Source organism: Molothrus aeneus, chromosome 30 (assembly GCF_037042795.1).
Source record: "Molothrus aeneus isolate 106 chromosome 30, BPBGC_Maene_1.0, whole genome shotgun sequence".
Classification (NCBI taxonomy): domain Eukaryota; kingdom Metazoa; phylum Chordata; class Aves; order Passeriformes; family Icteridae; genus Molothrus; species Molothrus aeneus.
This window is the reverse complement of record NC_089675.1, coordinates 612,064-636,176: the sequence shown is the minus strand read 5'-3', so window position 1 is coordinate 636,176 and position 24,113 is coordinate 612,064. Positions and strand designations below refer to the sequence as shown.

At 66.8% G+C, this 24,113-nt stretch overlaps 2 protein-coding genes across 4 annotated transcripts; one reads left to right on the top strand and one right to left on the bottom strand.

Annotated features, from left to right (window-relative positions):
- The first annotated feature begins 1,443 nt into the window (after positions 1-1,443).
- PPP1R1A (protein phosphatase 1 regulatory inhibitor subunit 1A) lies at positions 1,444-7,955 on the top strand. Its single transcript, XM_066567855.1, has 7 exons — positions 1,444-1,581; positions 4,780-4,840; positions 5,647-5,684; positions 5,786-5,849; positions 6,513-6,647; positions 6,725-6,897; positions 7,742-7,955. The coding sequence occupies exons 1-6, from the start codon at positions 1,501-1,503 to the stop codon at positions 6,895-6,897; spliced, it is 552 nt and encodes a 183-aa protein (XP_066423952.1). The 5' UTR covers positions 1,444-1,500; the 3' UTR covers positions 7,742-7,955.
- Positions 7,956-10,013: 2,058 nt separating this feature from the next.
- Positions 10,014-20,809, bottom strand: PDE1B (phosphodiesterase 1B). 3 transcript variants are annotated; one of them, XR_010785162.1, is made up of 17 exons: positions 20,693-20,809; positions 19,853-19,988; positions 17,429-17,542; positions 15,890-16,075; positions 15,302-15,368; positions 14,463-14,579; positions 13,818-13,958; positions 13,156-13,256; positions 12,477-12,602; positions 12,294-12,395; positions 12,088-12,208; positions 11,932-12,013; positions 11,695-11,821; positions 11,479-11,609; positions 10,860-10,967; positions 10,253-10,662; positions 10,014-10,183 (listed from the first exon to the last, which is right to left on the bottom strand). XR_010785162.1 is itself a non-coding variant. In XM_066567800.1 (16 exons), the coding sequence occupies exons 2-15, from the start codon at positions 19,981-19,983 to the stop codon at positions 10,876-10,878; spliced, it is 1,638 nt and encodes a 545-aa protein (XP_066423897.1). In that variant the 5' UTR covers positions 19,984-19,988; positions 20,693-20,809; the 3' UTR covers positions 10,014-10,662; positions 10,860-10,875. The 3 variants fall into 3 exon arrangements, 1 of the variants encoding a protein (XP_066423897.1); XR_010785163.1 differs by having other exon boundaries at positions 10,391-10,662; XM_066567800.1 differs by having other exon boundaries at positions 10,014-10,662.
- Positions 20,810-24,113: the final 3,304 nt, after the last annotated feature.

Sequence of the window (24,113 nt, the reverse complement as noted above, 5' to 3'; positions counted from 1 at the left end):
ACACGCGCTCGTGGCTGCGCCGGGGGGGCACCCGGCCCCAGCACCCCCGGCCCGGAACCCCCGGCCCCGAACTCGCAACCGCCCCGGCCCCACAAATCCCCCGGCCCGGAACCCCCCAGCCCCGAACTCGCAACCCCCCCGGCCCCCCAAAGCCCCGGTCCGGAACCCCCCGGCCCCGAACTCGCAACCGCCCCGGCCCCACAAATCCCCCGGCCCGGAACCCCCCGGCCCCGAACTCACAACATCCCCGGCCCCACAAATCCCCCGGCCCGGAACCCCCCGGCCCCACAAAGCCCCCAGTCCCCCAGTCCCACACCCGAACCCCTCCTGGTCCTCAACACCCCCGGCCTGGAACCCCCCGGCCCCGCAAAGCCCGCGGCCCGGAATCCCCCAGCCCCACAACCCCCCCTGGCCCCACAACGCCCCCGGTTCCGTGCCCAGAACCCCCCCGGTCCCACACCCTGAACCCCCCCCAAAGCCCTGGGGGTGTCACCTGGGGGGGGGGGGAGGACATGGGGCAGTGGGGGCACAGCACCCCCAGGACAGAGGATTGGGGACACCCCCAGCCCACCCTGTGCTCCTCCCCCCAATCCTAAATTGGCCTTTTTGGGGGTTTTGGGGTGTCCAGGCTCTGCTGGGACAGTCCCCAAGTGCTGGCCTTGTCCCCTTGTCCTGGTGCTGGGGGGGATCCTGTCCCTGTCCCTGTCCCTGTCCCCATCCTTGTCCTTGTCCCTGTCCCTGTCCCATGTCCCTCCCACTGTCTGTGTGTCTGTCCCAGGGCCTGTCTGTCCGTCCTCATGCCCCCGTGTCTGTCCCAGTGTCCCCGAGTCTGTCCTTGTGTCTGTTTGTCTTTCTCTGTGTCCCAGGGTCACCCTGTGTGTCCGCTACTGTGTCCCTGTGTCCGTCCTCGTGTCCCAGCTCTCTTCCTGTTTCCAGTCCTTTGTCCCTGTGTCTGTCCCCTCATCTTGGCTCTGTCCACTCGTCTGTCCCTGCAGCCTGGAGTCCATCCTCGTGTCTGTTTGTCTGTCCCCATGTCCCAGGGTCCATCCGTGTGCGCGTCCCTATGTCCCTGTGTCCCTCCTCATGCCTCTGTGTCTGTCCCTGTGTCTGTCCCCGTGTCCCTGTGTTTGTCCCACTCTCCTGACTCTGTCCGTGCGTCCCTCCTCGTGTCCCTGTGTCTGTCCCTGTGTCCGTCCCTGTGTCCCTGTGTCCCTGTGTCTGTCCCTGTGTCTGTCCCCGTGTCCGTCCCTTTGTCCCTGTGTCCCTCCCCGCGTCCCTGTGTCTGTCCCCGTGTCCGTCCCGTTGTCCCAAGCCCTGTCCCCGTGTCCCGTTGTCCGTCCCCGCGTCCCGCGCGCGGGGCCCGGGGCGAGGCGTGGCCTCGGCGGGGCGTGGCCGGGGCGTGGCCGGGGCGTGGCCGGGGCGTGGCCGGGGCGTGGCCGGGGCGTGGCCGGGGCGTGGCCGCTCGGAGCCGCCGGAGCCGCCGGAGCCGCCGCGCCCGCGATGGAGCCCAACAGCCCCCGCAAGATCCAGTTCACGGTCCCGCTGCTGGAGCCGCACCTGGACCCGGAGGCGGCCGAACAGGTGCGGGGACACCGCGGGGACACCGCGGGGACACCGGGGGGACACCGGGGGGGCCGCGGGGCCGCGCGGAGCAGCGAGCCGGGGGGGCTCCGGGGGGCTGCGGGCACGGCGGGGGCACGGCCCGGCCGGGGGTGGCACCGCCGGGCCGGGGGTGACGCGGGGACAGCGGCGACAGGAGGGAGCAGCCCCCGGTGCCGGGGCCACCCGCGCGGAGCGGCCGCCGCCGTCCCCGGAGCCCCGCGGGGCCGTGGGGCGGGGGGGGGACGGTGCCAGGGCCATGTGCCCGCTCTGCGCGACGCCACCGGGACCCCCGGGACCCCCCAGCCCCTGCTCCCGTCAGGGCCGGTCCCGGAACGGGCCCGGGCACGGGGTGACCCCGCGGGGACACGGCCGGGGACCCCCGGGCACCCCGAGCCCCTCCTGCCACCTCCCCGGGGGCTGCAGGGGACAGGGGGGGTCCGGGGGGACCCCTCGGCCCCACATCGCCCGCGGGGGCTTAATTGGGGTGAGGAGAAGAGGGGGGGGGGGGGTCCCTGCCGTGTCCTCCCAGCCGGGGGTCGTGGGGATGGGGGGCCAGGACCCCCGCGGTGCGGGGGCGATGTCACCGAATGGGCCCATCCGGGGCCACCACCGGGCTCGAGGGCAGCAGCGCGGGGTCCCCAGGAGGGAGGGGAAGAGTTTGGGGGTCCCCAGGAGGGAGGGGAAGAGTTTGGGGGTCCCCAGGAGGGAGGGGGAGAGCGGGGAGGGGGCCCGAGCCCCCCAGTACCCAGCAAGGGGCACCCCCAGCCCCGTCCCCATCCCCTCGGGCACTGCCCAGCCCCAGGCACCCCCTGCCCTGCCCTGCCTCAGTTTCCCCTCGCGGGGCTCTCACCCGGTGCCTCTCAGGGCCCTGGGCTGGGTGGGGGTGACCCCGGCCCCGTGCGGTGGCAGCAGGTGACACTGCCCATGTCCCCTCCCTGCTCCTCTTTCTGGGGTGCCCCTCGCAGTGATGGGGGGCTCGGCCGTGTCCCCCCTCTCCGGGTGTCACCGCGGTGTCCTCGTGTCCTGCGGGGTCATCCCCAAATCTGCCCAGCCCCACCTTCCCAAGGGGGACCTCGTCCCCCCCGTGTCCCCCCCGTGTCCCCCCGCAGGCCCGGAGCCGCTGACCCCCATCCCAGCCAAGCCCCCGCTGTTTCCTCTCCTGTTTCCCCCCTATTTCCCCTCCTGTTCCCCCCTTTGCCCCCCTCGTTTGCCCCCTATTTGCCCCCATTTTTGCCCCCTGTTCCCCCTCATTTGCTCCCCTATTTCCCCTCTTTGCTCCCCTATTTCCCCCCCATTTCCCCCCTGTTTTCCCCCCCGTTTGCCCCCTGGCTGCCAGGCCCAGCCCAGGCCTTTGTCCTGCCCCTCTGCCCGTGTCCCCAAGTCCCCCCGAGTCCTCGGGCACCATCCCGGGGGGGTTTTGCCCGGCCGTGCCGATCCGAGCCGGGCCGGGCCGGGCCGGGCCGAGCCCCTCCCGCTGCCGCCCGGTGCCCGCTCCCGGTGCCCGCTCCCGGTGCCCGCTCCCGGTGCCGGTGTCGGCCCCGTCCCGGCTGCCCCCGGATCCGCCGCGCTCCTTAATCGATGCTGGAGATTGATCTAAAAATAGCGGCGGGAGGGAGCGGGGATGGAGGGATGGAGGAGGGATGGGGGATGGAGGAGGGAGGAGGGAGGGGAGGACGGAGGGAGGGAGCCGGGGGGGGGGGTAGGACCAGCGCATCCCCTCCCCGGAGCCTCGCCGGGATCCCCCGCCCGCCCCGGACCCCCGGAATGGAGGGGAGGGGGCTCAGCCGGGGGTCCCGGCTCCACCCGGGTCACCTTGAGCAGGTGGCACCGCTGTCCCCTCCCCATCCCCGCCCCGGGGGTCGCAAAGGGCGGGAGGGGGGGGGGGGCTCGGCCTCGCCCCGCACCCGCGGGAGGCTCCGGAGGGGCTGCGGCGTCCCGGGGGGGGTCGCGGCTTCTCGGGGTCCCTCCCGGAGCTGCGGGGGCTGAGGGGGACCCCAAACCCGCCCATCCCCACCGCGGGGGGGTCGGGGGGTCCCCGACCCCAACGTGGGGGGGGTTCGGGGGGGTCCGCGGCGGGGCCGGGGCGATTCCCGGCCGTTCCCGGTTCCCGCTAATCTCGGTTCACATCCAGCCGCGTTTCCATGGCAACGGGGCCGGCACGGGAGGATGCGCCGGGGGCCGGGGGGGTGGGCAGGGGCCGGGGGAGGTGCGGAGGGGCGGGGGGGGGCTCCCGGCCGCTCGCCCGCCTCATTAGCATCTCATCAGCATCTCATTAGGCAGCCCGCCTCATTAGGGAATCCTCGCTGGGAAATCCGTTTGTGGGAGGCGCTCAGTTACTGGGTCAGCGGGGAAAGGGGGCGCGGGGTCAGCGCTGTCCCCACTGCCAGCACTGTCCCCATTGTCACCGCTGTCCCCCGCTGTCCCCACGGCCACCGCTGTCCCCACCGCGGCCGCTCCACGGCCACCAACCCCCGCAAAGGGCAGCGGCCTTGTGGCCGGAGCGGCTCCGGGTGACCTTGGGCAAGGGCAGGGCCGCAGAGGAAGGGCAGGGCCGCCGCTGGCCCCGCGTCTGTCCCCGCGTCTGTCCCCGCGTCTGTCCCCGCGTCTGTCCCCACGCGCTTCCCGCCGCCGGGTATAATTAGCTCCGCGATGGAAAAGCCACGTGTGTCCGTGTGTCCGTCCGGCCGCTGGCCCCGCGGGGCCGCCACCGCCCTGGGGACGGTGACACGGCGGGCACAGGGCCAGTGGGGCAAGGCCAGGGGTCCCAGTTCTGTGTCTGAGGCTCCCAATTCCCTGTTCAGAGATCCCAGTTCCCCATTCAGGGGTCCCAGTTCCGTGTCTGGGGTCCCAATTCCCTGTCCAGGGTCCCAGTTCCTGTCTGGGGTCCCAGCTCCATGTCCAGGGGTCCCAATTCCCTGTCTGGGGGTCCCAATTCCCTGTCCGGGGGTCCCAGTTCTGTGTCTGGAGGTCCCAGTTCCTGTCCAGGGTCCCAGTTCCTGTCTGGGGTCCCAGCTCCATGTCCGGGGGTCCCAATTCCCTGTCTGGGGCTCCCAGTTCTGTGTCTGGAGGTCCCAGTTCCTGTCCGGGGGTCCCAGTTCCTGTCTGGGTGTCCCAGTTCCTGTCCGGGGGTCCCAATTCCCTGTCCGGGGCTCCCACTTTTCTCTTTTGTCCCCCCAGATCCGGAGGCGCCGCCCCACCCCGGCCAACCTGGTCCTGAGCAGTGACCAATCATCCCCAGGTGGGTGCCAGCGGTGTCCCCGCGTCCCCCCCCGGCCCCAGCCCACCCAGGGACCCCCCCAAGGTGCTCAGAGACCCCAAATTTGCTCAGGACAACCCCCAGCGTGCTCAGGGACCCCCTAATGACACTCAAGGAGCCCCTAAATGACTCAGGGACTCCTCCATGTCCTCAGGGACCCCCCAAAAATGCTCAGTGACCCCCACATGATGCTCAGGGACCCCCCCCCCACATTCCAGGACCCCCCTCCCTGCTGTCAGGACCCCCACACATGGGGGGGTGGGACCCCAATCCCCGTGACAATGGGGGGGGGAGCGCTGGGGGTGGTGGCGCTGTCCCCATGAGACCCCCAGGGGACAGAGACCCCCCCGGTGGGGCTGGATGGACCTCGGGGGGTGCAGGATGGGCCCCCCCCAGCCCTCATTGACCTCGGGGGGTGCAGGATGGGCCCCCCCAGCCCTCATTGACCTCGGGGGGTGCAGGATGGGCCCCCCCAGCCCTCATTGACCTCGGGGAGTGCAGGATGGGCCCCCCCAGCCCTCATTGACCTCGGGGGGTGCAGGATGGGCCCCCCCCAGCCCTCATTGACCTCGGGGGGTGCAGGATGGGCCCCCCCCAGCCCTCATTGACCTCGGGGGGTGCAGGATGGGCCCCCCCAGCGCTCATTGACCTTGGGGGGTGCAGGATGGGCCCCCCCAGCCCTCATTGACCTTGGGGGGTGCAGGATGGGCCCCCCCAGCCCTCATTGACCTCGGGGGGTGCAGGATGGGCCCCCCCCAGCCCTCATTGACCTCCTGTCCCCCCCCCAGAGATCGATGAGGACCGGCTGCCCAACCCCCTGCTGAAGGTAGGTGACACCGCCCGGGGGGGCTGCGGGGACCCCCGGGGGACCCCCCCAAGGCCGGGAGAGCCCCCCTGAGCCGCGCTCATGTCCCCCCCCCTCCCCAGTCCGGCCTGGCCATGTCCCCCCGGCAGAGGAAGAAGGTGTCCCGCAGCACCCCCACCATGAAAGGTACAGGGGGGGACACTGGGGACACTGGGGGACACTGGGGGGACACAGGAGGACATGAGGGGACATGGGGGGACACGGGGGGGCGGGGGTCACGGGGACACTGGGGGGACATGAGGGGGGCACAGGGGGAGACATGGGGGAACACAGGAGGGGACAGGAGGGGACACAAGGGGATACAGGGGGACATGGGGGACATGATGGGACATGAGGGGGATACAGGGGGACATGGGGGGACACAAGGGGGGCACAGAGGGGGACATGGGGACACGAGGGGGGCACAGGGGGGACACGAAGGGACACGAGGGGATACAGGGGGACATGGGGGGACATGATGGGACATGAGGGGGATACAGGGGGACATGGGGGGACACAAGGGGGGCACAGGGGGGACACGAGGGGACACGAGGGGATACAGGGGGACATGGGGGACATGATGGGACATGAGGGGGATACAGGGGGACACACAGGGGGCACAGGGGGGTGGCAGCCCCCCCGGCACCGCGGGGGACGGGTGTCTGCGTGTCCCCTCCCCGGTGTCCCCTCCCCGCACTGGCCTCGCTCCCCGCCACCACCACGAGGCCACCCGGGCGGTGTCGCCGGGAGGGTGGGGACGGTCACCAGGGCCCCCCCCGCGCCCCCCCAGCGCCGCTCCCTGCCCGGCAGAGCTGCAGATGATGGTGGAGCATCACCTGTGCAAGCAGGCGCAGGGCGGCGACGACGACGAAGAGGTGGCGGCCACCGCCCGCTGCCACCGCGGCGACCCCGACCCCGAGCACCGGCACAGCCCCGGCGGCCACCGTGAGTGGGGGGCGCTGGGGGGCACTGGGGGCACCGGGGGGGCTCCGAGGTCACCCCCTGTGCTGTGACACCCACAGGGACCCCCGGGGATGGGACACCCCAGGCTGGGACACCCCAGGCTGGGACACCCCGGGCCGGGACCCCCCAATCCGGGACCCCCCGGGCCGGGACCCCCGGGGCCGTGCGGCGCAGCCGGGCTGAGGACGGGACCCATATAGAGCCTGGGGACAGCACGGGCAGCGGCCACTAGGTACGGCCTGGGGACACTGGGGACACTGGGGACACTGGGGGTATTGAAGACACTGGGGACATTGGGGGTACTGGGGGCATTGGGGGTACTTTAAGTACTGGGGGTACTGGGGACACTGGGGGTGCTGGGGACACTGGGGGCATTGGAGGGATTGGGGACATTGGGGACACTGGGGGTGCTGGGGGTGCTGGGGGTGCTGGGGGCATTGGGGACACTGGGGACACTGGGGACACTGGGCTGGGGCAGTGTAGGGGCACTGGAACATGGCACTGTGGCTCTAGGGTGGCACTGGGACATTGAACTGGGACACAAGGGTGGCGCTGGGACACCGGACTGGGGCAGTGGGACGCGAGGCTGGGACACTGGAGGGGCACTGGGACACCTGGAATGTCACTGGGATGTCACTGGGATGTCACTGGGGTGCACTGGGACACTGGGATGTCACTGGGATGTCACTGGGATGTCACTGGGATGTCACTGGGATTTCACGGGGACACTGGGATGTCACTGGGGTGTCCCTGGGGTGTCACTGGGACACTGGGGTGTCACTGGGGTGCACTGGGACACTGGGATGTCACTGGGGTGTCACTGGGGTGTCACTGGGGTGTCACTGGGGTGTCACTGGGACACTGGGATGTCACTGGGATGTCACTGGGACACTGGGGTGTCACTGGGGTGTCCCTGGGGTGCACTGGGACACTGGGGTGTCACTGGGGTGTCCCTGGGGTGCACTGGGATGTCACGGGGACAGTGCCAGGGTCAGGGTGGCCCTGCTGGCACAGGGACAGTGTCAGGGGTGTCCCCTGCCCCGGTCTCCAGCGCTGTCCCTGTCCCTTGTCCCCAGGTGTGGCCGCCGCGGACGCCAGCGCAGATTTTTTTATTCCGTTTTCTAAGATTTTGGGGCTGCCCAGAATTCTTTTGGGATTTTTTTATTTATTTTATTTTATTTTATTTTACTCCCACGGGCAGGTCCCTACTGGGCAGGGGGCGGGGGGGGGTCTGGTGACAACGCCAGGACTGTCCCCTCCCCCTGGGGACCTCAGGGCAGGTGACACGTGCCACACCCCCCCCCCCCACCCCCACCGCCACCCTTGGGTGACACCGGGGACACTGAGTGACACCCTGCGTGCCCCCACCCCCACTGCCACCCCCCGGCTCCCCAGGGCGGGTGACAAATGCCACCCAACCCCCCCCCCCCCGGTGACACTGGGGACACTGTCCAGACCACCCCCCCCCCCCCCCAATCACTGCCACCCTCGGGGTGTCCCCTGGGCCCTCCCCCCCCACCTGTGCACACCTGGGGGGGACACCTGGACACGGGGAGGGGACCCGGGGAGGGGGGGACAGGGACACTCGCGTGCACAGGGACACGGGGGGAGGGGGACAGGGACACGGGGGGGGGGCGCAGGGACCCCCCCCCCCCAGCCGGAATTAAAGGGATCCTTTCCCCCCCCGCCTCCTGCTTGGGCCGCGCCGGGGGGGGGCCGGGGGTGGGTGGGACCCCCTTTTGGGTGGGGGGGGGGGTCCAAACCAATTTTTGGGGTTGTGGGGAGTCAAAAACCCCTTTGGGTTCTGGGGTGGGGGTCGAGACCCCCCTCTTGGGTGCTTGGGGGGGGGTCAGGACCCCCTTTTGGAGGCAAAGGGGGCTTCAGGCCTCCCCCCCCCCCATATGTGTTGGGGGGACCCCAGACCCAGTTTGGGCATTTGGGGGGGGTCAGGACCCCCCTTTTGGGTGCCTGGGGGGGGCTCAGGACCCCCTTTTGGGGTCTGAGGGGGGCTCCAGGCCTCCCCCCCCCCATATGTGTTGGGGGGACCCCAGACCGAGTTTGGGTACTGAGGGGGGTCAGGACCCCCTTTTTGGATAATGGGGGGGCTCCAGGACCCCCCTTGGGGCCGCCCCCCTCCCCGGGTTCTGCCCCCCCCCCAAATTCCGCCCCCCCCCCCCAATGGCCGGAGCGCGGCCGTGGTGGCGGCGGCGTTTATTAATTAACTCCTTAATTAATAATTAATTGCTCGTTAGCGGCGGCGCGGGGGGGGGCGGGGGGACACCACATGCGGAGGGGGTGGGGGGGAGCTCTGCCAGCGGTGACCGAGGGGGGGACACGGAGGGGACACGGGGGGGGGGGGGGGGGACACACGGGGTACAAAAATACAAACACGGGGTGGGGGGGAGCGGGGGGGGCCGGGCGTTCCCGAACATTCCTGAGCATTCCCGGGATGGTCCCGAACATTCCCGAGGGTGCATCCGGGATCCTGGAACGTTCCCAGATCCCGGATTCTGGAACGTTCCCGAATCTGGGATCCTGGAGCATTCCCGGGGCCGGATCCAGGATTCTGGAACATTCCCCAAGCTCAGTTCGGGATCCTGGAACATTCCCGAGGCAGGATCCACAATTCTGGAACATTCCTGGGGCTGGATCCTGGAAGATCCCAAGGCTGGATTTGGGATCCTGGAGCATTCCCAGGGCTGGATCTGGGATCCTGGAACATTCCTGAAGCTCAGTTTGGGATCCTGGAATATTCCCGAGCCTGGATTCGGGATTCTGGGACAAATTCCCAAGGCCAAATCCAGGATGCTGGAAGATCCCAAGCCTAGATCCAGGATTCTGGAATATTCCCGGATCCGAGGTTGGATCCATGGATTCCCCAAACATTCCAGGGTTCCCGGGGCTCACTGGAGCTGGAGGGGGCCGCTGGACCAGGATGTGGGAACATTCCGGAACATTCCGGAACATTCCCAGCATTCCTGAGCACTCCCGGGATGTCGCAGGAACTGGGGACGTTCCAGGGACGCGCCAGAGCCAGGGGACATCAGAGTGGGACCCATCCCTGTCCCCGCCACTCCCTGTCCCCACTGCCACCCACGCCGCACCAGATGGGACCTCCCTGTCCCTGTCCCCATCCCTGTCCCTGTCCCCATCCCTGGCCTTGTCCCCATCCCTGTCCCCTGTCCTGTCCCTGTCCCTGGGCAGGATGGGGACAGGGCACAGTGCCACCCTCACAGTGTCACCACCACACCAAGGGGAGCGCGGTGGCCCTGATGGTGACAGCCTGTCCCCCCCGGCTGTCCCCAGCCTGTCCCCCCCTGGCTGTCCCCAGCCTGTCCCCCCCGGCTGTCCCCAGCCTGTCCCCCCCCGGCTGTCCCCAGTGCCACCGACCCCGCCCCAACCCCTCCCAAGCAGGAAAAGCGTTTTTAAAAATCCCAAAGGACCGAGCCCGGAGGGGGCCCAGGGGTGGCAGTGAGGGATCGGTGACACCGGGACAGAGGGGACAGCCCGGGGGGCTCCTGGCACAGCAGTGACACCAATCCTGGCACAACGGTGACACCAATCCCGGCATGGTGGTGACACCGGGCCTGGCACAGCGGTGACACCGGGCCTGGCCCAGCAGTGACACTGGGCCTGGCACAGCGGTGACACCAGTCCTGGCACAGCAGTGACACCGGGCCTGGCACAGCGGTGACACCAATCCTGGCATGGTGGTGACACCGGGCCTGGCACAGCGGTGACACCGGGCCTGGCACAGCAGTGACACCAATCCTGGCACGGCGGTGACACCAATCCCGGCATGGTGGTGACACCGGGCCTGGCACAGCGGTGACACCAGTCCTGGCCCAGCAGTGACACCGGGCCTGGCACAGCGGTGACACCGGGCCTGGCACAGCAGTGACACCGACCCAAGCCCGGCCCCAGGGGCTCCTGGCACAGATGGTTCTGAACTCGATGGCATCGAAGACGAGACGGTGTCACTCTGCTGGACAGGGACCTGCCAGGAGGGGACAGTCACCGCCATGTCCCCAACTCCCGGTGTCCCCAACTCGCTTCTCCCGCTGTCCCCGCCCCTTCTCCCACTGTCCCCACCCCTTTCCCAGTTTCCCCACCCTGTCTCCTGGTGTCCCCGCCCCTTCTCCCGGTGTCCCCGCCCCTTTCCCGCTGTCCCCGCCCCTTTCCCGCTGTCCCCACCTGGCTCCTCCCCCCGCTATTCCACGTCCCCGTTCTCGCTGTGGGTCCCGGTGGCCGCGGGCTCCTCGCACGGGGACAGCTCATCGATGGACGCCTGGTTGGTGATGCCTGGGGGGACACGGGCAGGGTCACCGGGGACTCCCCGGAACTTCTGTCCCCACCAGGGCCACCCCCCTGGACGGCCCAGGTCGTGCCACCCACGCCGTGCTTGTGTCACCTCCCAGTCTGGGGACACTGGGACAGAACTGGCCCTGAGCAGTTCGTGGTGGTCCCCAACCCCTCCCCAGTGGCCATGCTGGCCACTGGTGGTCATAGTGGCTGTAGTGACCGTGGTGGCCGTGGTGGCCATAGGGGCCTTGGTGGCCATAGTGGCTGTGGTGACCACGTTGGCCGTGGTGGCCATGGTAGCTGTGGTGGCTGTAGTGGCCATGGTGGCCCATAATGGCTATGGTGGCCGCGGTGGTGCATAATGGCTGTGGTGGCTGTGGTGGCCACGGTGACCATTGGTGGCCACGGTGACCATTGGTGGTCATGGTGGCCGTTGGTGGCATGGTCATGGTGAATGTGGTGGCCCTACTGGCCAAGGTGGCCCATATTGGCCACGGTGGCCATTCCCTACCGCTGGCCGCCCTCTCCTTCCACTTCTGCTTGTTCTCCTGGATGTGCTTGGTCCAGGTGGAGCGGAACCCGGCCAGGTCGGCTTTGATGTCCTCCAGGTGCTCATCCAGGGACGGCTGCCGCCACTGCGAGCTGGGGGACAATGGGGACAGCTGGCAGCGGGCCAGGGCCACCGCTGCCACCACAGGGCACAAGCCTCGGGGACAGGGACGCCCACCTGGGCTGCTGGGCGGCCGCGGGGTTGCCCTTGGCCTTGGAGCCGTCCTCGGCCAGCGGCGTCACCAACTTCTCGGCCACGTCAGTGAGCACCGAGAACGTCGGCTCCACGATGAAGTCGATGAACCCTGGGGACAGGAGGGGACACGGCGCTGCTGGGGACACACCGGGGACAGCGTGGGGATGGCATGGGGACAGCGAGGGGACGGCACGGGGACGGGACCTCGCCCGGACTCACCGATCTGCGACTGGGCCACCAGCGTGGAGGTGCGGTCGCAGAGGGGCGAGAAGGGCAGCCCCAGCTCGGCCTCCTTGTCCCCCTGGCAAGGCAAGGGACATCTGTGGTGTCCCCACGGGGTGTCCCCCGCGTCCCCCCGCCCGGCCCCGGCCCTACCTGCCGGAAGAACTCCTCCATGAGGGCCTTGGTCCAGCGGCTGTGCACCGCCCACTGCTTGGTGGGGTGGCTGATGTCGGCCGCGTGCAGCAGCAGCGACAGCACCTTGGACTTGTCCAGCCTGGGGGCAACAGCCCAGATTGTCCCCAAAGCCACCCCGCCACCCCTGGGGACACGTCTGGGGGCTGGCCACCGCCCCCACCCACCTCTCCAGCTGCTGCAGCGCCGTCTTCATGGACTTGACCTGCTGGAAGTGGCAGGACATGTCGGTGGCCAGGACCATCTCGATGACCAGCGCCCGCAGCTCGCTGCAGGGACAGAGGGGACACGGTCAGGGGACAGCACGGGGACAGGGTGGGGACAGCGAGGGGACAGCGAGGGGACCTTACGCGAACTCGTCCTTGGTGAGGTTGACAAAGATGTTGAGCTCCTCGTCCTGCATCAGGCGGAACACGGCGCTGATGTGGTGGTTCTCCAGCACCGAGCGGTCGTTGTACAGGATGGCGGTGTCCGACCTGGGGACACCATGGGGACACCATGGGGACACTGGGCATGGGGACAGGGCCCCTGCAGCGAGGGGTGGCCCTGGGTGGCAGCACGGCTGTGTCCCAGCTGTGTTGGTGGCCCTGAGTGTTCCCCAGGTGTCCCCAAGGTGCCCCAGTGTCCCCAGGGTGGGTCTGCAGCAGTGCCGTGCCACCCACACCGTGCTGTGCCACCCAAGCCATGCTGTGCCACCCGTGCTGTGCCATGCTGTGCCACATCTGCTGTGTCAGGTGTGCCATGCTGTGCCACCTGTGCTGTGCCATGCTGTGCCACATCTGCTGTGCCACCTGTGCTGTGTCCCCCATGCCATTCTGTGCCGTGTCACCATGCCATGCCATGTCCCTGTGCCATGCCGTGTCCCTGTGCCATGCTGTGTCCCCTGTGCCATGTCATGCCACCCGTGCCATGCCGTGTCCCCCATTCCATGCTGTGTCCCTATGCCATGCCATGTTCCTGTGCCATGCTCTATCCGTGTGCCATGCTGTGCCACCCGTGCCATGCCGTGCCCTGTCCCTGTGCCCTCACTTGGTCTGGATGTGGAAGCTGTTCGTTGTCCCCGTGTGCTCAAAGTCGTGGATGGCGGCGGCGAAGACGATGGCCAGGAGCTCGATCTCGGACAGGCAGTGCTGGGGAGAGGGACGGGCACAGGGACAGGGACAGGACAGAGACAGGGACAGGGACAGCAAGACAGGAACAGGAATGGGAACAGGGATGGGACAGGGACAGGGATGGGACAGAGACAGCGAGTCAGGGACAGGGATGGGGACAGGGCCACCCCCACCATGAGTGTGCTGTGACAGCCGCGTGGGAACAACGGGCAGCACATGCACCAGGTGCCACCACACGTGTGACAGCTGTGTAGGGACAGTGGGGCACAGACATGTGCCAGGTGCCACCCCATTTGTGACAGCCAGCTGGGGACAGTGGGCACATACATGTGCCAGGTGCCACCCCACATGTGACAATTGTGTAGGGACAGTGGGCACAGACGTGTGCCAGGTGCCACCCCGCGTGTGACAACCGTGCACGGTCACATTTCCAGGTGCCACCCACGCGTGTCCCCCGGTGCCACCCTGGGGACGTTCCCATGACAACGAGCACTGCCAGGCGGTGGGGACAGGCGGGTGGCACGGTGCCAGCCCTGGGGACAGCCCCGTGTTTGTCCCCGTGTCCCCGTGTCCCCGTACCAGCATGCCGGTGCGCAGCAGGAAGCAGTGCACGGTCTGGGTGACGTCGGCCGCGTGCACCTGGTTGTGGTAGGGGTTCCGGAACTTTCCGTAGCCGCCCTCCAGCGCTTCCAGCAGCGACGTCAGGAACGCGCCGGGGATCTGCCAGAGGGGACATCGGGGTGACAGGGGGGGACAGTCCCCGAGGGGAAGCTCGGGGGTCCTGGAGGGGAGTTTGGGGCTCCCGGGGAGGGTTTTGGGGTTGTTGGGGTTTTTTGGGGTTTTTTTGGGGATGTTTTGGAGGATTTTGGATGTTGGGTCACAGCTTGAAGTGGACGTTGAGGTTGTGGGTGGGATTTTGGGGGGATTTTGGGGGTGAGTATTTTTGGGGTATTTTGGGGTTCCATTCACATCTTGAAGTGGCTGTTGAGGTTGTGGGCGGTATTTTGGGGTATTTTGGGGTATTTTGGGGTATTTTGGGGTTCCGTTCCCACCTTGAAGTGGCTGTTGAGGTTGTGGGCGGTATTTTGGGGTATTTTGGGGTATTTTAGGGTATTTTGGGGTATTTTGGGGTATTTTGGGGTTCCATTCCCACCTTGAAGCGGCTGTTGAGGTTGTGGGGGTTATTTTGGGGTATTTTGGGGTATTTTGGGGTTCCGTTCCCACCTTGAAGCGGCTGTTGAGGTTGTGGCGGGTGAAGAGCTCGAACACCACCGTGCGCAGCGAGTGCTCCTCGGCCGCGCGGTGCAGCGAGAACACATCAAAGCACCACTGGTCCAGCCCCTGCGGGGACACCGGGGACACCGCTGGGGACACCGGGGGGGGCCCGGGAATGCCAGGGACGGACGGGAATTCCAAGCGTGCCCAGGAAATCCCAGTAGAGCCCAGTAAAACCCCAGTGAAGCCGAGGATTCCCGTTTATTCCCAGTTATTCCCATTTATTCCTAGCTGTTCCCCACTGATTTCCGGTGATTCCCATTGATTCCCAAAGATTCCCAGTGATCCCCAGATATTCCCATTGATTCTCAAATTCCCAGTAATTCCCAGTGGTTTCCAAAGATTCCCAGTGATCCCCAGATATTCCCATTGATTCCCAAATTCCCAGTAATTCCCAGAAATACCCATTGATTACCAAAGATTCACAGTGATTCCCAAATTCCCATTGATTTCCAGTAATTCCCATTAATTTCCAAAGACTCCCAGTGATTTCCAGTGATTCCCAGATATTCCCATTGATTCCCAAAGAGTCACAGTGATTCCCAAATTCCCAGTAATTCCCAGTAATTCCCATTGATTCCCAGATATTCCCATTTATTCCCATTGATTCCCAGTAAAACCCCAGTGATTCCCAGCAATTTCCAGAGACTGATTCCCATTGATTTCCAGATATTCCCAGATATTCCCATTGATTCCCGTTGATTCCCAGTTATTCCCAGCCATTCCCAGTGGCTCCCAGCAGCCCCCTCCCTTGGTTTTGGAGTTTTTTGGGGTTTTTTTTTTGGTACCTTCAGGCAGTTGAGGACGGAGGAGGAGTAGCTGGGCCCCACGGCCGTGTACGTCCGGCGGAACATCCTGGGGGGAGGCAGGGCTGGGGGGGCTGGGGGGGCTGGGGACCCCCGGGGCTGGGGACAGAGCTGGGGACACACCTGGGGCTGGGGACAGAGCTGGGGACACACCTGGGGACCCCTTGGGACACACCTGGGGACCCTCCTCGGTTCCAGGGACCTTCTTGGGTTTTGGGGACCCACCTGATGCTGGGGACAGTCCCTGGGTTTTTGGGGACCCCTCTGCTCTCAGCTCACCTCCCACAGTGTCACATCCTCCCCCGAGCTCTGTCCCCACTGTGTCCCCCCTGTGCCATCCTCGGTGTGTCCCTGTCCCCCTGTGTCATCCTTGGGGTGTCCCTGTGTCCCCTGTGCCCTCCTGGGGGTGTCCCTGTCCCCTCTGTGCCCTCCCTGTCCCCATTGTGTCCCCCTTGAGGTGTCCCTGTGTCCCTGTCCCCTCTGTGCCCTCCTGTCCCCTCTGTGCCTCGCTCAGTGTGTCCCCCTCGCCCCCCTCGCCGTGTCCCCCATCCCGTGTCCCCTTTTTGTCACCTCTCCACGAAGATGCCGGCCTGCACGGCGTGCACGATGCTGCGGAATTTGGGTTTCTCCTCGGCCCGGCGGCCCTTGGCCCGCGCCTGCTGCGTGAAGGTGGCGGCGAGCCAGTCCCGCACCTCGGAGGGCACGGCCGCGTCCGAGCCCATGTCCCGCAGCTCGTCCTCCGTGTCCAGCACCTGCCTGGGGGCACGGCGGCACTCAGCGCTGCCGTCCCCACCCCGGCACGGCCCCCAGCGTCCCCCGGGCGTCCCCGGGTGTTGGGGGAGATGGAACAAGACAAGGAAGCTTTGCAAATTGCCTGGCAAAAGGTTCTGAGAACACGGGAACCGTGAGAGAGATTGAAATGGAAGCAAGCTTGGAGATCCCTCAGTTACTGAACAACGGGAAAACAACGGCGTGGCTGGCTGAAAGTGATCTTTTTTTGGGTGAAACAAGACTCTCTGCTAGCAGGCAGGTCTAAGAGTCCGAGCAAACTCTGCCAGCTCGGCAGAAGAAGTCTAAAGAGGAGTTTTTAAGGTTTGAAATGTAGCACAGCATGGTAATAGAAGAAGTCTAAAGAGGAGTTTTTAAGGTTTGAAATGTAGCACAGCATGGCAATGGAGTGATTCCTATAGGCCGGATGGAAATGCTCTAAGATTTGTATGTTGTACTAGATTGGTGAGTGAGAATCAGAATATTCAACACAGAAGATGATTTATTGTATTGGAACGGGAACTTCGCTCTCTTATCTCTTGTCTCTTATCTCTTGTCTCTTATCTCTTGTCTCTTGGCTCTTACTTTTCTATGCTCTTACCCCTTTTACTCTCTTGCCCTTTTGCTCTCTTACCCTCTCATCCTCTCTACCCCTCTCTCCTCTCAGTCCTGCTCTGAGCTGTGCCCGGCAGCTCCCAGCAGGGCCCTGCCCCCAGGCCCTCTGCAATAAACCCCAAATCCCAAAAGGCCCCTGCCCCCAGGCCCTGTGCAATGAACCCCAAACCCCAAAAGGCCCCTGCACGTGGCCCTTTGCAATGAACCCCAAACCCCAAAAGGCCCCTGCCCCCAGGCCCTTTGCAATAAACACCAAACCCCAAAAGGCCCCTGCCCCCAGGCCATTTGCAATAAACACCAAACCCCAAAAGGCCCCTGCCCCCAGGCCCTGTGCAATAAACCCCAAATCCCAAAAGGCCCCTGCCCCCAGGCCCTTTGCAATAAACACCAAACCCCAAAAGGCCCCTGCCCCAGGCCATTTGCAATAAACCCCAAACCCCAAAAGGCCCCTGCCCCAGGCCATTTGCAATAAACCCCAAATCCCAAAAGGCCCCTGCACCCAGGCCCTGTGCAATAAACCCCAAACCCCAAAAGGCCCCTGCACGTGGCCCTTTGCAATAAACCCCAAACCCCAAAAGGCCCCTGCACGTGGCCCTTTGCAATAAACCCCAAATTCCACGACCCATCCGCAGAGATCTCTCGTCTCCGTCCGTCCCGACCGTGTTACCCCCGTCAATCCCACACCTGGGGTGTCCCCAGGGTGTCCCCAGGGTGTCCCCTGCCCACCTGGTCTCGTCGATGCACACGGCCTCGAGCAGGGAGGCCGCGTACTCCAAGTTGCGCTTCAGCTCCTCCACGCTCACCTCGCCCGCCTCGAGCTGCTTGACCAGGAAACGGAGCCTGGGGGGCACGGGGGGCACCCCCGGAACGGGGGGGACGGGGTTAGGGACAGCAGGGGACAGCAGGGACAGGGGGACACCCCTGGAATGGGGGGGCAGGGTTAGGGACCCCCAGAATGGGGGCGACGGGGGGAGCAGCAGGGACCACTGGCAGTGTGGGGACAGAGGGTTAGGGACACCCAGGGACAGCCCCAGGAAGGGACAGTGGGTTAGGGACACCCAGGGACAGTGGGGACCCCAGCACGGTGGGGGACAGGGACACCAGGGGACAGCCCTGGGGGGGACAGGGAGTTAGGGACACCTGGAGACAGATGAGACAGAGGGTTAGGGACACCTGGGGACAGATGGGACCCCTGGCACAGGGGGGTACAGAGGGTTAGGGCCACCCTGCAATAGCCCAGGGAGGGGACAGCAGGTTAGGGACACCCGGGGACAGAGGGGCCAGCCCCCAGGTTGGGGACAGAGTGTTAGAGACTCCCAGGGTGGCATTGACCCCCCCAGGAGAGCAGGGACAGCCCCCCCGCTGGGGACAGGAGGGGGTCACAGGAAGGGGACAGGGAATTGGGGGAGTCCTGTCTGGGGAGTGCCACCCCTGTGGCACTGGTGGCACCGCGACGTGGGGTGGCACAGGTGGCACGGGGGGGGGGCCCAGGGTGGTGACAGCGTGGGGACACGGGCGCTGCCACCCTGCCAGCACAAGGACACGGCTGTGGCCGCCGCGGTCACCGGAGCCACGCGCTGGGGAGGGGCCACCACGTCCCCCGACAGTGACGGTGACAGTGACAGTGACAGCGAGGGGGGCCGGGGGGAGCGGGGGGGGGCACAGACGTCACCAGCGCTGCCGTGACCTTGGGGACAGCGATTGTCACCTTCCCGTGCATGGCGGCCACCCCCGTGGGGACCCTCAGGGACCCCCCCTTGGGGACAGCCACCCCCCGGGCCGCCCCCCTTGGTGACCCCCGTGTCACTCGTGGGGACAAGGGGACGAGGGTCGGGCTGTGCCACCCTGCCGGGTGCCACCCCCGGGCCACCTGCCACCACCATGTCCCCTGCTGGTGACCCCTGTGTCCCCAGGGCCACCCCACGGGTGACAGGGTGGCCTCAGGGACCCCCGGGACTGTCACCCCTGGGAATGGGGTGGGGGGGACACCAGGGGGGCTCAGGAGGGGACAGCCCCCACTTTGGGGACACGCGGTCACCCACCTGTGGGAGTGACACGTGGGGACACGCGTGTGACACCCCCGGAGTGCCACAACCCCCCCTGCACACACGTGTGTGACACCCCCACAGTGTCACCCCCTGCACCCCCATGTGGCACCCCCACAGTGTCACCCCCACAGTGTCACCCCCACAGTGTCACCCCCGTGTCCCCAGGGGCGCCCAGGTGCGTCACACGCGGCCCAGGTGTGTCCCACGCGTGTGCCCCGCCCCGCCTGTCCCCTCCCCGTGTCCCACACGTGTCCCCACGCGTGTCCCCACGCACGTGGTGCCCCCCGGGCCGCCCCCGCCCCACGGGGACCCCCCCCCCCCCCCGGGCGCCGCACGTGCCGCAGGTGGGCGCGGGGCACGTGAGCGCCTGGCACAGGTGAGGGGGTGGCACCCCCGGCAGCCCCCCCCGGTGACACGGAGGTGGCACCTGCGGCACCTGCGCTGTCCCCGCAGGCTTGGGGACACCCCGGGCTCGCTGTCACCCCGCGGTGACACCCCCAGAGCGCCACACGAGGGGAGGGGACCCCCAAGTCTGTCCCCAAGGGGGTCCCAAAGGAGGCGACACCCCAGGGGTCCTTGGGGACGGCCCAGGGTCCCAGGGGCCTTTTTAGGGGTGGGGGTCTTAGAGGGGGAGGGGGTCCCCAGAGTGGGGGGTCAGGGGTTGGTTAGGGTGGGATCCTCGGATGGGGCACGGGTCCCGGTTTGGGGGTCCCGGTTTGGGGTTTGGGGGTCCCAGTTTGGGGTTTGGAGGTTTGGGGGTCCTGGTTTGAGGTTTAAAGGTCCCAGTTTGGGTCTGAGGGGTCCTGGTTTGGGGGCCCCAGTTTGGGGTTTAAGGGTCCCAATTTAGGGTCTAAAGGTCCCGGTTTGGGGGTCCCAGTTTGCGGTTTCAGGGTCCCGGTTTGGGGGTCCCAGTTTGGGGTTTGGGGGTCCCAGTTTGGGGTTTGGGGGTCCCAGTTTGGGGGGTGTCTCTCTTTCGGGGGTGTCTCTTTGGGGGTCCCCCCGGGGCTCTCTCTGGGTTTGGGGTCTCTCTCCTTGGGGTGTCTCTCTCTGGGTTCGGGGTCTCTCTTTGGGGCGGGGGTCCCGCGGCCGGGGGGTCACTCACAGCGCCCGCAGCTTGACCCAGACCTTCCTGCCGGGCACGGCCCTGGCGTCCAGCGGGGACGGGCACCCCCCGGCCGCGTCCAGCGCCGGCCGCTCCCGCTCCAGCCCCGGGAGGCTCCGCGGCGGCTCCATCGCCCCTGGGCACCGGCGGCGCGGCTCAGCCCGGCCCGGCTCCCTCCGGTAGCCGCGAGTCCTTCCCGGTCCCTCCCGGAGCCCCCCCGGTCCCTCCCGGAGCCCCCCGCCCCTCCCCCGGCCCCGGCTCCCGGTCCCTCCCGCACCCCCGGAGCCCCCGCGGCCCCGGCGGCTCCCCCGGCCCCGGTTGCCGGTGGCTCCTGCGGGCCCCGGTAGCGGCCGCAGCCCCGGCGGGCGCCCCCCCGCCCCGGCCTCCCCCCGCCCCCCGGTAGCCGGCGGCTGCGCAGGCAGCACCGGAGCCAAGATGGATCCGGGCACCGGGGGTGGGAGCACCGGCAGGGGAGAACCGGGGAGAGCCGGGAGGAGAGGCCGGGAACGGAGAACCGGGAGGGAGAGCCGGGAACCGAGAACGGGGCTCGGGGAACCGGGGATGGAGAACCGGGAACCGAGAACCGGGGGTGGAGAACCGGGAAGGGAGAACCGGGAATGGAGAACCGGGAAGGGAGAACCGGGATGGGAGAACCGGGAATGGGAGAACCGGGAAGGGACAACCGGGGATGGAGAACCGGGGATGGAGAACCGGGGATGGAGAACCGGGGATGGAGAACCGGCGGGAAGCGGGGGAGAAGCAGCGGGAGGGGAGCGGAGGAGCGGGGATGGCAGCGCCGGGATGGGCAGCGCCGGCACCGGGGATGCTGCGCGCTCCTACCGGGGGATGCTCGGCCGGTGCCGCCGGTGCCGCCGGTGTCGCCGGTGTCGCCGAGCCCCGGTCCCCGCGGCCACCGGCGCTGCCTCCGCCGCCCGGGGCTCGCCGCAACTTTCCCCGAGCCGGCACCGGCACCGGCACCGGCACCGGCGGGCGGGGCGGGGCGGGGGGAGCCGGGGGCGGGGGCCGGGACCGGGGGGTCCGCCCAGCCCCGCGCGGCGCCGGGACCCCCAGGGGAACGCGGGGGGGAGCGGGGGCTGCCCCGGGACCCCCGAGGGGAGGGAGGGGGCCCGGGACCCCCCGGGAAGCAGCCAGGACCCCCCCGGGGCTGTGCCCCAACCGGGGGGACCCCAAAACCTCCTGGAGCTGCGGGGGGGGCGGGGGGGGTCAGGACCCCCGGGATCCGCTGGGCCAAAGGGGGAGGGGGAGGTGGCCCGGGACCCCCGGGGGTTGTGGGGGCGCCCCTGGGTTTAGGAGGGGTCAGAGCCCCCCGTGACCCCCCCGGTGCCCCCCAGCCCCGTCCATCCCCGACCCCCGGCAGGGCCCCTTTGTCCCCTCCCCTCGGGGGGGTCAGCAGCCCCCACCCCCCCCCAGTTGTTGTAGTCCTACCCAAACCCCCTCACCTGGGCTGGGGGGAGCACCTGGAGCTGGACCCCCCCACATCCCCTGCCCCCCACCCTGAGACCCCCCCAGACCCCCCTGGAGCCCCTCGGGGGCGCTGCTGGCCTGGGGGGGGTCTCAGGGATGAACTCGGGGGGGTCTCGGGGCTGGCCCGGGGGGGTCTCAGAGATGGCCCGGGGGGGTCTCAGAGATGGGCCAGGGGGGATTTGGGGTGCGGGAACCTCAGGGATGACCCGGGGGGGTCTCAGGGCTGGCCCAGGGGGGTTTTGGGGTGCATGGACCTCAGGGATGACCCGGGAGGGGTGTCAGGGCTGACCGGGGGAGGTCTCGGGGCTGACCTGGGAGGGGTCTCAGGGATGGCCCGGGGGGGTCTCAGGGATGGGCCAGGGGGGATTTGGGGTGCGGGGACCTCAGGGCTGACCCGGGAGGGGTCTCAGGGATGGCCCGGGGGGGGTTTGGGGTTCGGGGACCCCCCCGCAGCCTCCCCGGCACGCGGGAGCGCAGCCCCCGAGCGATATTCAGGAATATTAATCAGCCTTTATGTAACGCCGTGGGTGGGAGCAGCGCCCACCTCGGCACCGCGGGGGGGGGGGGGGGGGGGGGGCCAGGTGAGCCCCCCCCCCACCCCTGGGTGCGCCCCCACCCCTGGGTGCCCCCCGCCCCCAAACCCGCCCCGCCACCCCCAGGGTCCCCCCCCCCCGTCACCTCCGGCGGGTGATTCTGGGGGGGTGGGGGGGTCCCCTCTGTTTCATCCCCCCCCCCAAAATTCCAAAATTGAGGGGGGGTCTCCCTCCCCTCCCAGGGGGGGTCCCCCGGATTTGCAGCCACGGGCGGGACCCCCCCGGGGACACCTTGAGGGCCGAAACCCAAATTTGGGCTCCTCCAGGCCCTCCTGGGGGTTCCTCCCACCCATTTTGGGGCCCTAAAAGTGATTTTGGGGGGTCCTCAAAATGATTTTGGGGGTCCTCAGAGTGATTTTGGATTTCTCGAACTGATTTTCGGGCTCTCCAACTAATTTCGGGGTCTCAAACCCGTTTGGGGCTTCTCCAACTGACTTAGGGGTGCTCGAACAGATTTTAGGGGTCTCAAAGTAATTTTGGGGGTCTTCAAACAAACTCGAGGGTCCTCAAAGTGGTTTTGGGGGTCCTCAGAGTGATTTTGGGTTTCTTGAACTGATTTTAGGGGTCTCAAACTTATTTTGGGGGTCTCAAACACATTTCGGGTTCTCAGATTGATTTGGGGATCCTCAAACCGATTTCGGGGGTCCCAAATTCATTTTTGAGGTCCGAAACTCACTTTGGGGTTCTCAAACTGATCTGGGGATCCTCAAACCGATTTCGGGGGTCCCAAACTCATTTTTTGGGGGGGTCTCCAACTCATTTTGGGGCCACTCAAACCAATCTTAGAGCCCCGAAATCGCTTCGAGCTGCTCCTTTCGGGTTCCTCCCCCTCGTTTTTGGGGCTCCCCTGTGGCATTTCGGGGTTTATAAAAACCCCAAATTTGCACTTTTGTGGAACTCTCGGGGGGAGGGGCAGAGTTTTGGGGTGGGGGCGGCCCCCGGGGGGGGGGGGGTCCGTGGGCGGGGCCGGGTGGGCGCGCGCGAGACAAAAGCGGGAAAAGGGGGGGGGGGGGGGGGGGGGGGAGGTTCGGGAACGCTCCGGGCTCGTGATTGACGAGCCTGAAATAAATGGGAATAAATGGAATTAAATGGAATTAAATCCGTGCCGGGAGCGGGGAGGGGGCGGCCGAGCCCCTCGGGAGCGGGGGGGGGGGGGCGGGGGGGTCGCTACGGGGTCGTTCCGCACCTCCCGCTGCTCGGGGGGGGTGGTTTGGAATTTTTGGGGGTTTTTTCCTTTTGTTTTTGGGGTTTTTTTGGGTACGGGGTCGTTCCCCTCCTCCCTGCTCAGGGAGGGCTGATTTGGAATTTTTGGGTTTTTTTTCCTTTTGTTTTTGGGGTTTTTTTGGGTACGGGGTTGGGGTCGCTCCGGGGTCGTTCCCCCCCTCCCTGCTCAGGGGGGGTTGGATTTTCATTTTTGGGGTTTTTTTTCCTTTTGTTTTTAGGGTTTTTTTGGGTACGGGGTCGTTCCCCTCCTCCCTGCTCAGGGAGGGCTGATTTGGAATTTTTGGGGGTTTTTTTCCTTTTGTTTTTGGGGTTTTTTTGGGTACGGGGTCGTTCCCCTCCTCCCTGCTCAGGGAGGGCTGATTTGGAATTTTTGGGGTTTTTTTCCCTTTTGTTTTTGGGGTTTTTTTGGGTACGGGGTCGTTCCGCACCTCCCTGCTCAGGGGGGGTTGATTTGGAATTTTTGGGTTTTTTTTCCTTTTGTTTTTGGGGTTTTTTTGGGTACGGGGTCGTTCCGCACCTCCCTGCTCAGGGGGGGCCTGATTTGGAATTTTTGGGGTTTTTTTTTCTTTTGTTTTTAGGGGTTTTTTTGGCAGGGGGATCGGTCTGGGGTCGTTCCCCTCCTCCCTACTCAGGGGGGGCTGATTTGGAATTTTTGGGGTTTTTTTTTCTTTTGTTTTTGGGGTTTTTTTGGCGGCGTTGGGGTCGCTCCGGGGTCGTTCCCCCCCTCCCTGCTCAGGGGGGGTTTGATTTTCATTTTTGGGGTTTTTTTTTTCCTTTTGTTTTTTGTTGTGGGTTTTTTTTTTTTTTTTGGTTTTAACGCGATTTTTGCCGGGCGCTTTTTCAGCCGGGGTTTTTGGGGGGGTCTCGGTAACACGGGGGGGGGGGGTCCTCACGGGGTGGGGGGGGGGCTGGGGGGGCTCGGCGGGCGCTGTCGCCGCTGCCGGTGACTCATCCCGGAG